The sequence below is a fragment of the Saimiri boliviensis genome, chromosome 12 (genome assembly GCF_048565385.1).
Source record: "Saimiri boliviensis isolate mSaiBol1 chromosome 12, mSaiBol1.pri, whole genome shotgun sequence".
In the NCBI taxonomy this organism is placed as follows: Eukaryota; Metazoa; Chordata; class Mammalia; order Primates; family Cebidae; genus Saimiri; species Saimiri boliviensis.
In genome coordinates, this window is record NC_133460.1 from 50,436,029 (window position 1) to 50,448,998 (window position 12,970).

Consider the following 12,970-nt stretch of genomic DNA (forward strand, 5'->3'; position numbering starts at 1 on the left):
GGAGAGGGTGCTGGGTAGTCCTGCCTTTACCTCACCTCTGGGGAAATAACTGGGACAGGCCCCTTCACACAGCCCAATCCAGACCCAGGGAAGGTGTTCCAGCGAGGCTCTCCCATTCAGAGGGTTTCCTTCCAATCTCATCTCCCTGTCCCCTTTGCTCAGTCACTCATTCACTCAAAGCACTGTGATCTCGGGCAGGTGGCTTTACACCTCTGTGCCTCAGGTCCTTCATCTGTAAAACCGGATGTAAATGGTGCTTACTTCACAGGGTTGTGAGAATTCGTTGAGATCCGCTCATTCTGACCTCTCTGGGTTTCAATCCCAAGAACTGCCCATCCTTCAAACCTCACCTATCCGCACGTATTCCTTGGCCCACCCTTGGGTGGTGGGCCACCCCCGAATCAGACTGGCTGGGAGAGGAGAATCTTTGAAAAAGAGATTATTGACACTTGTGCTGCAGTTTTCACATGATTTTTAAAATTTAATTATATGCCCCCTTATGAAATAGTTATTCTTTCCCTCCATTTTACAGATGATGGTGAAGGGAGCATCAGAATGGTTAAGTAACTTGTTCAAGGTCACACCGTAATTAAGGGGCAGAGTCCCAAGTTTACACTGAGCCAAAAATGGCTGTCCCACAGTCACGTAGGAGGCTGCCTTACAACAACCCAGGATCAGAGTGCTGGAGGGGTTCCCAGGGGTCTGGCTAACAGTTTTGCCGGAGATCATAGACAAGTAGAGTCAGCCAGGATGATCCTAACCTATGCCCAGCTTCATATCGCTGTAAGCCCCCGCGTAACCATGACTTGAGTGTTCTCATTTTGGGAGCCTTTTTTGGAAAGACCCCTACTTGTGGAAGGCAGAGCGCATACTACAGACAGGGAAGCCAAAAGTGAGAGTCCTACGTTCAATCAGAGGAGAAAGCTGACTTGGCCAAGCCAAACGAAGGAGCAGAGGCACACTTCCTTCATTTGGGGGAATGAAAATTGGGCCGACTCCACGTCCAGCCGTTCTCCAGCGGCCGGGTTTTTCAAAGCGCTGGGCCCAGCGTCTCGCGAGGACCCTCCCCAGGAGTCCCCCCACTCCGCCCCGCCCAGATGGCCGTCGCGTCCCCCCTCAAGGTCTCCCTACCGGCTCCGCCCTTGGCTGCCCAGGCCCCGCCCCGGCCGCGCGGTCTCCCTCGGCGAGCGAACTCACTCCGGCGAGCGAGCGGTGGCGCTCGGCCTTGTGGCAGCTGCTGGGGCCGGCGAGGGCGCCGCAGCCGCGGGCGGCGGCGGGGCTCGGAGAGGCGAGCGCAGGGGCTGGGACGGCGCGGCGCCGCCGCTGCGAGCGCCACTGAGCGGTCGCGCAACTTCGGAGCCTGAGCGCCGGAGCCAGGCGAGTGCTTGGAGACCAGGAGCCGGAGGGGCGCGCCGGAGCCTGGCTAGAGAGCCGGCGCCAGGCACCCATCGCGCTCCGAGTGCCAGGCGGCCCTCCGCGCAGCGTGGCTGCCGCTGCCCCCACGGAAGGCACGGGCTGGCGCGGCCAGGCGCCGGGGAGGACGGCGAGGAGGAGGCGGCGGCGGCGGAGGCGGCGGCGGCGAGGCTGGGGCCAGGGAGACAGCCCTGGGGGAGAGGCGCCCGAACCGGGCCACGGGAGCATGTGGGCCCGGAGCGGAGCTCGGGGCGCGCTGCTGCTGGCACTGCTGCTCTGCTGGGACCCGAGGCTGAGCCAAGCAGGTAAGAAGCGATCGGGCCTGGGGGCACGGGGCTAGGGAACCTTTGCGCCCTACTCTACCCTGAAGTTGAGGTGGTCTTTCGTCGCACGGATGCGCGCAGATAAAGCGGCAAGGGCGCCCAAGTTAGAATGCAGATTTTACTGCCTCCCAGAGTGGGCGATGGCGCATCCACATCGCAGGAGGGGGGGCGCAGGGAAGGGGTTCACAGGAAGCTGAAATCTCTCTCGGCTTGCTCCCGAAAGGGATCCCTTCTTCTCCTTGGAAGGGGTGTCGGAGTCAGGGTCTGAGTCTCCGGGAGGATCCGCCTCTTGGGGACCCCCCGGCTCCCCGCGCGCCTGGAGTCTGCGCGGAAAAAGAACTGTGGCTACATAAGCAAGGTGTGCGCTTGCTGCCGTACGCCGGTAACTTCCTAGTCTGGTCCCGGCTCGCCTAGACTGTTACGCGCTACAAGGACAGGAATCTGCAGACCAGAGGGAGAGAGCGAAAGACCTGCGGAGCACAGGAAGCGCTCCGGCAGCGGGGGGAGGCCGGCTTCCAGGGCTCCTGAAGCGGAGAGGGCTAAGTCCTGACACACAGTTTGCACGAGATAGCGGGGCCCGCAGGTCTGGAAGGATTGTGTTTTTTTCCCCTGAGTGTCGGGGTGTGTGTGTGCGTGTGTGTGTGTGTGTGTGTGTGTGTGTGTGTGTTGGATGCGGGCGGGAGTTCTTAGCGATCCTGCCGAGTTTCCTTTTAAATGGGTCACTGACATTCTCGCTGTCCGGGGAACAGACTAGGTGCGCTCTCCTCGGTACAGCGACCGCCCCGGACCCACCAAGATGACTTCCTCGGACTGGTGGGCTCCTGAAATAAAGTCCCTAACCCGCCTCTCTTGCTGTGGATGGCTACGTTTCTCGCTCGTCCTGTAGCTGGACCGGGCGGGCGTCGCTGGCAGGGCTGCATCTCCCTCGGGAGCCTGTGGACTGACTGGAGCCAGCCTCTGGTACCCGAACCCCAGCAGGTGGGCTGGCCGCGGCCACCGGGCGCCTTGGCTCCGGAGCCAGGTGGGAAAGGGGTCTCCTGCACGGAGTCCTCTCTGAGTTGAGGCTGAGAATGGAGCAGGAAAACTGGAGCAGAAAGTGGAGGAGTTGACGTAGCCCTCAGCCATCCTACCTCCTGCTGCGATGTTGCCATCCGCCCTCCCCTCCCCCACCCATAGCCAAAGATTCCTCACCCGGGAATTAACTATTCCCACGGTCGGGAGTGAAGGCTTGGCTTTAGCACATTCCCCACTTTTTTTTTGAGGTGGGGGTGCAAGTTCTGTGCAAGTCCTGAGTTACAACACTCAATCATTTGATCCAAGTTAATTATGATTTGGGCAGACTCTGGTATTTAAAGCAGTGTTTTGAAGTTGGAAGGTAATGATGGGGACGGGGGAAGGCAGGCTGCTGAATGTCCAACCTTGTTTTAAAGGGTGCAGTTAGTCGTGGGAGGTGCTGGGTTGGGGTGTTGGTTTCTGGTTGGAGAGAAGGGTGAAGTCTCTGTAAATGGCACCTGGACAGGACTGTGTCTTGGGAAGCTGCTTTTGTACCAGCAGGACAGTGGAATCAGGAAGAAGTACTTAGGTTCGGGGAATGCAGGGCTGTGGTAGGAGAAAGACAGGACTGATTGGCCTGTAGTTCTCTGGGTGGGTGGGCTTGGCCAGGAAGGCTGGGGGTGGCCTGCATTTTCTGCTTAACAAAGCCTCCAGCCCCCACCTTCCCCAGAAGAAACCCCAGGCCCAAGGCTTTGATGGATTTGGGAACGAATGGTGCTCAGCCAGAAATGGCCTCTAATACCGGGCTTTGATTTCTCACCAGCGAGCAGAAGCCGTGTTGGAATTGTGCTCATTACTTAGCGCGGCAGGAGTTGCCTGCCCACCAGCCTGGAGAGGGGCCAGCTGGTGGGGTCAGCCTGCAGCCTTCTCTTTGCCCAGAATGTGTGGCCCTTAGAAACCTGCCTTCAGGAGGGAGAACACGGCCCTGCCTCCCACACAATCTTTTTTCTCTAATGCCACAGGCACAGAGCATTATTCTTTCAGAATGTTCTTTGGTTTTTTCCAGTGGCTCTTTCACAAGCCCCATTTCACGGAGGGGGAAAACCAAGGCCAGAATGTTGGCTTTCTCCAAATCTGGCCTTCACTTGACCACAAATCGAAGACTGGTGTGAAATGCTCCTGTCCAACAGCCAGGCTGATTCAAGCCCAGCAGACCCTCCCTCCCATTCTTATCCACCCACCCCTCTGCCATGAGCCCCATAACAGACTGTGGCAGGCCAGGCTGTCCCTGCAGAGAAGGATCTTTCCTGGGTGTGTCCAAGCTCCGCTCAAGTGGCAGGCACGTCTCTCTCATTTTCCCCACCCCCAACCATCCCTAGTGAATATGGGAATGAGCTCCCTTTACAGCACTGAGAATTTTTTTTTTAAGCTGTAAAGTCTGATGGTGGAGAAATCAAAACTAGAACCATAAAACCCCAGACCCTTAGAAGGTGATGTGAGCAAGTGACTAGCCAGAAAAGGCCACTTCAAAAGCTCTGGTTGGCCCTGGAACTCTCCTCCCACCCCACCTTTCAGCCCTTCCTGGAGCTTTTAATGAGCCTTTCCATGGCCTCTGGCTGGGATGGTTGAGAAGGAGCCGAGGTGTCAAGATAATACTTCTTTTTAAGATACAATTAAAATCAGAGTTTTCTAGTGTCTCTGCTTGGGGTGTGTGTGTGTGTGTGTGTGTGTGTGTGTGTAGGCCTGTCCTCGGCTCCCTCTGCACTCACTGTAGCAAACAGCCATCTCACTTAAACAAATGGAAAATCAAGTGTCTTAATGGATTTTCTCATTAAAGTAAGTACCACTGCGGGGAAGGAATTTCTCCTGTAATCTCTCTCCTCCACCTCTCTCCCCTCCCCCGCAAACAGGGAATTCTGTAGGAGAAAAACGATGCCCCACTTTTCCAATCCACTTATTGAACTGTTGACACTTTGGGACAGGCCACCTTGCCCAAGGTCACATTGGGACTCAGGGGTAGCGCCAGGACGTGAACTGAGGCCCCATGACCTCAGCCTAGTGCTTCTGGCTCCATCATTCCACCTGGGCTGGAGACCCACCATCATGGGTCTGGGCTTGAAACTCTGAAATTGAGGCATCACTTAAGGCAGGCAGCTAAAGAGAAAATCGCTTTGATGACTGCTTTAGACTGGAACTCATGGCAGGATGGAGGAAAGAGGTTGAGAGTTGGGAGGGTGAAGAGGTGTTCCAGGAGAGGGGGACCAGAGCAGAGCCAAAGGTCAGGAGTGAAGCTCTGAGACCAGGCAAGTGCCCACAGGTGGCTCCCCTGACCATCATTGGCCTCCTGAACAACTGCCCTGACCTGGGGAAGGGAGACAGGTCACAAACCAAGCTCCCTTGGGCTTCAGGGCCAAATAAACATTAGCATTTTAGAGCTCTGCGTTCATTTGTAGAGTCTGGGGACAGAATATGTTTCTACTTTTTATTTCAAAGCGTTAGGAGCCAGTGTCCTCCCCAGCTCTTTTTTTTGAGTTTCTCCTAGACCGAAGGTCTTATGATTCTTTCCCTGCGTGTCAGGCTAAAGATGAGGTCTGCCTCCTACCCCGAATTCCCTGAGCCATAGAGGTTTTCTAAGGAGGGTCATGAGCTGTCTAAGACTTTGGGGATGGGCTGGGGGGAGATGGATCCTTTTCATTTCAGGTGCTCTCCAACAAGGTTAGTGATTCTGAATGGACAGGGCTGGGAATTTCCCTCCCCAGGGCCTGCAGGCAGCAGGTCTTTTGACCCTCAGAGCTGGGGTTGGGTGGAAAGGAGACAGCTTGGAGGCCACTGCCGCCTTCAGGAAAGGGTAGAGGGGGCTGGGTCTTAGGCTAGGATTTGGAAGTGGGAGCCTGGGCCCAGGGAAACCGCTGCCTGGGCAGATGGCCCCCAGAGGGTAGGGAGGAGAGCGCCGGCGCTCAGGCCAGAGCTGGTGCTTCTCTTGGCATCCTCCTCCTTCTCCTCCTCACCAGTTTCCTAAACAGCTTCCACAAATAGAGTCATTAAAGCTGTGAAGGCAAAATGAAACCAAACAACTGCGTTCTGTGCTTTTCTGTTTCTTATTTTTTCAAAGGAAATTAAAAATACCGTAATGAGAATAATACAAGAAGAGAGTATTTTCCGGAAGGCCTAGGGTATGGGCACTTCCCAGCCACTGGGTTGGCTCCAGAGGATTGGGGCTGGGGCGCCACCTCCGCCCCCTTAGGATCTGCGATCTGCCGGGGCGCTGTGAGCATTTCCCCCGGCGTTTCCCTGAGACTGGGTCAGGTGAGCCCCTCCTGAAGTTTTTTGGGAGAAGCTGGCATCCCGGCGCTGGCCTCGTCCTCCTACTAGGGGTTAGGTGGCGCTGGACTGGAACTCCGGCCCGGAGCCGCCGCGGCCCCTGGGTCCCCGCGAGCAGACAAGCCCGGGCGGAGCGCGCTGAGCCACAGGTCCCCGCGGCGTTCCTCCTGGTCTTCGGCGACGCTAAAGGCAGCGAAAATATTTGCTGAAGCGCAGGCATAAATCAGCATCCTCCCCGCTCCCCCACCCCCACCCCCCACCCCTTTTGTCTCCTCTTCCTTCTCTGCTAAAGCTCTGGGCTGCTGAGAGCGCCCGAATTTACCCTTTCCAACTAAGCGTCCTGATTAGCATTTCCGCCGCTTGGGGGGCTGGATTCTACCCTCTCCAGCGCCCTCCACCCCTACTCCGTGCGTCCCCATCTCCACCTCCCTCGCCAGCCGAGCTAAATCGGTCCGCTGGAGCCCCGGGAGCTCTAACGCCACCGCCTAGCGAGTGAGTGCGCCGTGCCTCCCTCCTTCTCACCTCCCAGAACAGGCTGCCCCCAGCGCTTGCAACTTACCCGTCGGCCGCGCTGCTCGACTCGGCTCGCTTCTCCGAGAAGGCAGCCTTGTGGGTGTGAGAGTACTAGGAGTGTGTGTGTGTGGGGGGGGGGGGGGGGTGAGAACGTGTATTAAGCAGGTGGGCGGAGGTGGAGTTTGCAGTGGGAGGGGAGGGTGAGTGTGGTGTTGCATTGGGGTGTCAGGTGTGCGTGGGGGCGAGGCGTGCGTAGGGTGTGTGCTGGAGGATGGATGTGTGTGTTGAGGAGCCTGCCTTTTGTAACTCAGGATGTGCGATGTATAGGCTGTGTGTGTGTTTGGGTGTGTGGGGGGTGGGCACTGTCATATGGGCACGCTTGTGGTGTGTTTGTGTATAAATAGGTATGTGTAATGTGGGGACAGTGAGTCACCACCAGGCATGGGAAGCTCCATCCATTGTATTCTGTTGGGGATTCCTCTTCTGGATGGGACACAGGCCATTTGCCTGTCAGCACTAAAGAGACCTCATTTTGCCCGGAACCTGTACTGTGAGGAGGGTTTGGCCTGAATGCCAGGTTCTGCTGTTGATAGGGCAGAGGACAGCTTTCCCTGCTGAGCCGGATGGGACAGGCCTGCTTGAAGGTGGGTCCTAGTGCTCCAGAGGGAGGAAGGCTGTCCAAGATGGACCCTAAGCCAGCCCAGCTGCTTGGGCTGCTGCCCCAGGGAAGACCAGGGTCCCAGGCTGGGAGTCTCCTTCAGTCAGCTTCCAGCTTCCTCAGAGCATGGGAGCGGCTATGGTTTGGAGATCTGCTCTCTGAGCTGGGTCAGCTCATGCTTCAGCCTGTCTCCCCCAAGGGGAGTGAGGTCTCTGGAGTTTGCTGGAGAAGGGGCCAGCAGAGCTTGAGTGGGTGGCATCCCCAGTGGAGAGCCCCATCTCAGGCTGACACTGACGGCTGGGGCCTGGGACTCGCAGTGGTGGCAATTGAAAGAGGATATACCCATAGAAATACCCACACGCATGCTGGACTCCACTGTCCTTACCACTTTCTTGGTCACAGAAGCCCTTCCCTGTGTTCCCAGGGCTGGCCACAGGAAGAACTCCCATCTCTTTAACTCAAGGATAGGATGGACTGTTCAGGAGCAGGGAGGCCCACAGGAGAATCGCAGTCACTTTACAGTTTACAAAGCCTGTAAAACTGTTGCTTTACAGTTTATAAAGCCTTTCATATGTGCAACCACACTTTGTCCTTGTAAGAACCCACCGAGGAGGTGGAAGCTCACTTAGGAGGCTGAAGAAGCAAGACTGGGACCCAGGTTTATGTTAGTCAGGATTCTCTAGAGGGACAAAACCAATGGAACAGATATATATATATATATATATATATATATATATATATATATATATGAGGGTTTATCAGATCTCTCTATCTATACACAAAGGAGAGTTTATTAAGTATTACATATATTATATATATATATGTATATATGAGAGTTTATTAAGTATTAACTCACACAATCACAAGGTTCCACAGTAGGCCATCTGCAGGCTGAAGAGCGAGGAGAGCCAGTCTGAGTTCTGAAACCGAAGAACTTGGAGTCTGATGTTCCAGGGCAGGAAGCATCCAGCCTGGGAGAAAGATGTAGGTTGGGAGGTTAAGCCCATCTCTCTTTTCACATTTTTCTGCCTACTTATATTCCAGTCACGCTGGCAGCTGATTCAGTTATGCCCACCCAGATTAAGGGGGAAGCCTGCCTTCCCGAGCCCACCGACTCGAATGTTAATCTCCTTTGGCAACACCGTCACAGACACACCCAGGATCGGTAACTTTGTATCCTTCCATCCAATCAAGTTGACACTCAGTATTAACCATCACAAGATCAGGACCCCTAAGCAGCCCTGGCCGCAGCCCTCGAGGAGGTGCTCTCTGTAAAGGATGCTGATGTCGACTCTAGAAATGTTAAGTGGCATTCAGAGAGTTGCAGATGCCGTGTGAGGGTGACAGATGATGTGCAGGGAAGAGCAGAGCAGCATGGGGTTTCCCGGAGGGGTGATGAGTGCCAGACCTTGCCTCTGTCCTTTTCTGGTCCTTCTGAGAGCATGTCCTGAAGAGAGTTTGGGAGGTGCTAGCTAGCTGGGCATGTGGGCAGGAGTGCCAGCTGACCTCTCCCTGCTCTTGGGAAATTTGGCCCTGTTAGCATCTGCTCTGTTCACCATCTTGGGGTGGGCACCAATCCTTTGAAACCAACCCTCTGGCCCCATTTCCCCTTCTGCCATCCCAGGTCCAACTGAATGTGTGTGCCTGGGTCACAAGCCCTCTCAGCTGCTTCTGACTCTGTGGGCTAGGACCAGGGCAAGGCCTGGAGGCAAAAGGCTTTCTTCTTCTTGGATCTCTCTGTGTGGCTCCCAAAAGTGGAATGATACCAGAAAATACTTTCTAAGCACTGGTGGGGATCATGTTTGGGGTGGGGCCATGGGGAGGCATTTCCCTACGTTTTGCCACGACCCCACTGGAGAACACAAAGTGGGTAAGAAGGGCAGGAAGGAATCCTCCACCTAGCACTTCTGTGAGCCATTTGCCAGGGGTGGGGATGGGGGGATCCTTTGTCATCACTACCTCTGGGAACCCCCAGCGGCTCTGTTTCCACACACACCCCTCCCCGGGGCCTTGGCTTCTGGTACAGAAGAGTGCATGGCATGGCCAACTGGAACTCTGAAGAGGTTAACATGGCCCCCCAGCATTGTCACTGACTAACTTGGTGGCCTTGGGCAGCTCACCTAACTGGACTGTGCCTCCGTTTCTCACCTGTAAAATGGGAGTAATAATAACATCATCCTTAGAATTGCCTTGAGAGTCTCGTGAGCTGGTGTATGGTAAAGCCCTTAGCACAGTGCCTAGTGTCCGGCAAGCACTCAGGGCCTGCTGGCATGCAGCCTGCCCCAGAGAGAGCCCAGCGATGCAGCAGCATCTTCCTCCACGGGAGTGAAAGCCGGGAGGTCAGGGCCGGGAGTCTCAGCTGCTCCTGGCCGAGGAGTTAGGAGACTCTGGTTCTTGCCTTTCATTTGCTGTAAGACCCTGGGCAAGTGCCTTTCCCTGTCTGAGTTCTGATTGTGTGATCTCCCTCCCTATCTGTAAGTCTGAAGTGGGGCAGAGATAGAAGGATGATGCGTAAGGATGTGGAGTTTTTGTCTGGTTCTATCTGAAGAGGCCCCAGCAGCTAGAAAGCAACAGAGGTAGCTGAGGCCCAGAACCACTGTGTTTACAGAGGCCCCTCCGGAAAGTCAATATATTGACTGGAATGCCCTTGCGCACATTATGTGGCCCTAGGTCTCTCCCTTTGAAGCCATAAATCACCCTCTGGGACTTCGGTCCCTTTTTCCTGCTCCATAAGCATCTCCTGCCTCAGAAACTGAGAACCCCAGATACCAAGCAGGGCCCAGGAGGTAGAGAAGGGCCCCATTGGCAGAGGCAGCTTGGGCATGTGTGAGAAGGGGCCCGTGGTCCCCTACCCTTGTCACCCACTCCAAAGTTCAAGTGCGCCCTGCTGACGGTGTGTTAGGGACAGACTTTGCAGACCTGGACCCATGCCATGTGTGGTTTCATTTATCAGACACAGGGAGAGGCTAATCTTGAGGGTCGGAGAATGAGGACTCCTGTCTCCACGTAGGGCACTGGAACACCAGCCCACCCTAAAACTTGAGGCATGTGCACACTCATTCTGTCTGAGCAAGTGCTGAGCTCTGCAGTCAGAAGCGAAAAAAAGCACAGGCCTGACTCTTGAAGAACTAATGGGCTTTGTGCTGCTGCTTGAAGCGTGGACCAAGTGCCAGGCCTGTGATGCTGGGGTGCAAGGCGGGTTAGGATGATACAACAAAGAGGAACCATTCAAGGATGAGTCGAGATGGGTGTGTCTTTAGAGGGGTCTTGTGCGAATGTTTAGAGGGCAGGCTGTGCAGTCACATTACTCGGGTTCAAATCCTGGCAGTGCCACCATCTGGCTGTGTGTCTTAGAGCAAGTTGCCTACCCTCTCTGAGTTTCATTCTGAGCTTAGTTTCTTCATTTGTAAAATGGGAGTAGTAATAGCACCAGTCTCATCAGATTTGGGGATAAATGAAATTATGCATAAAAGTGCTTTGCATATTCTGAAGTGCTCGGTAGCATTCGCTGTCATCGTCGTGATCATCATCATCATCATCATCATGTGGGTACCATGTATTGGGTGGAATGAAGGGAAATGCCTATGATGTCGAGAGGAAGAAGCTCTTGTGGCCTGGGTGGCCAGAAAAGGCTTCCTGGAGGAGGGAAGGTTTGCACTTGACTGGCCCTTGAAGGATGAGAGACTGGGTAAATGGAGAGTGTGCCCCTGCTAGGGGATATGCACGTGAAGGCATGGCTGGGAACGTCTGGCACGTCCACCCAGGAGACACATGCTACTACATTTGGCTTCTGACTCATGTCTGATCATCCAGCAATTCAAGACTTCTAGGCCCTGGGGTCTCAGTACAGTGGAAAGAGCCCCAGGCATTAGGATTTGAATCTTCTGGAAGTACCTGGGTCAGGTGGCTCGCCCTCTGCACCTCGGCTTCCCCATTCATGAGATAGGCATGGTTCCACCACCTCCACCAGGTGCTGGTGTGACGTGAACTAACACATATGCAGTCTTGGCAGAGTGGGTGCTCTGTGGATTTCCATTGCCTTCCCTTCTCTTCCTGCCCCTCCTCCACCCCACGATCTAGCTGACCCCTGGCTAGGGCTAGGGCTGGGCCTGGGCCTGATTCTCTCCCTGTGCATACTCTGGGCAGAACAGGGGGACAGAGTCTCCAAGTGGCAAGTGGCAGTTTCCAGGTTGGCCAGAGAGCCAGGGAGAGGGGCAGGAGGAGAGGAGATAGTTTTTCTGGTCCCTGGTGCTTACCTGGGCCTGCTCTGACCCAGGAGGCATCCCCAGGGGGTCTTCTGCTGAGATCACCCAGGAGCCTGCAACCCCCAGCGGCCCCAAGCGGCATCTGGAGGCATTACTGCTTTCAGGAGACAAAGCCCAAGGAAAGCAGCTCCGTAATGCGATCAGAGGCGCCTGCCTGCCTGGCTGGGGACCTGGACACCCATGCAGGATGCAGAACTTACAAGAAATTGAGTCAGGAATTCCAGGAAAGTTGTCCCTGGCTCCCTCCCCAATCCCTGTCCCACCTTTGGTCATTCTATGACACAGCAGGGCAGAGTGAGAGTCAGAGTGAGCAGAGACCTGTGGTGGGCTGGGAGTCTGTTGGATGGGGCAGCCTGCATTCTTTCCCTTTCCTTGTCACCAAGCCAGGGCCCCAGGGATGGGGAGACAGGTTCGGCAGGGACAGCTGGGATGGACTGAAATGACTAGGTGATGGCAGAGCAGCCATGGCACTAGGTGACTAGGGAGGCTGAGTCTGATTTTGCTCACTCATGTGTATTCCTGGCATCCAGAGGTACTGGATAGAGGTCTCTGTAGAATGGATGAATGAGAACTCTCGGTCAGGCCCTACTCACGAGAGGTAGCTGTGATTTTGTCCCAGCTGCCCTTGGACCTGCTGCTGCGGATGAGTAACTGGAGAATTTGAAGATTCTCATTCTTTGCTCTCAGCCTTCCCCTCCTGCCTGCTTGCTTCTCCCTTCATTATCTCCTGCTTGCCTGCTTTCAACACTGTGTGCCCAGCACGGTGGAAGCCAGAGCAAAGTCTTCAGTGATCAGAGCCCCTAGGTAGAAAGGAATTTGTTCACTAAATCCAGTGGAGCCACAGAGAATTATCCAAGTTTTGCAGTCAAGTGCCCTTGGCCCCTTTACATGAGAAAGCAGACTGGCAGACACTAGCTAGGCTGGTCAACTTTGTACTTATCTGCAAGGTGGCCTTTGTAAGGCACAGCTGGTCCAGGCTCCTTTAAAATGTTTGTTTCCTGCTTGTAGCCACAAGCCCAATATCACTTCTCTCCACCGTGCCTTCTAGTGGCTCAAGAGAATGCCCACCGCATGGACACTGGCTCTGAGGCCTGAAAGCAAGTGTGGGCTGAGCGGGTATATCTAAAGGCCATGGCCAGATCTGACTCCAGGCCTCAGCCCTCCAGAACAACTGCTACCAACTTCTTAGTAGGAGCTGGGCTTGGTGCAGGACAGTATTTCTGGCCACAGGGTCTGGCTGGTCCAGACTCTCGGTGGCACCATGTCCAGTACTGGCATCTTTGGGAGATTAAACATCCCCAGGAAGCAGCAAGCCTGGCCCAGCAACCATCCTCAACTAGGGGCTCACTTGTTCTCGTCAGGGGCCCCTGCCACAGGCTGATCTGGAATTCCTCCCTGGCAGCCCAGGAAAGCCAAGACTGCTGGGCACAGGGACCCCTGCTGCCAATTTGATCTAGCCTCCCTCCCCTCCCCGCCCCCCCCCC

At 55.2% G+C, this 12,970-nt stretch overlaps 1 protein-coding gene across 2 annotated transcripts in view; it reads left to right on the plus strand.

The window, feature by feature from the left end:
• The first annotated feature begins 1,198 nt into the window (after positions 1-1,198).
• UNC5B (unc-5 netrin receptor B) overlaps positions 1,199-12,970 on the plus strand; it is a 93,079-nt gene continuing 81,307 nt past the window's right edge. For both annotated transcript variants that reach the window (XM_039478265.2, XM_039478266.2), the window contains exon 1: positions 1,199-1,718. In XM_039478265.2, coding sequence (XP_039334199.1) covers positions 1,640-1,718 — 79 coding nt within the window. In that variant the 5' untranslated portion in view covers positions 1,199-1,639. The remainder of the gene's footprint in view (positions 1,719-12,970) is intronic.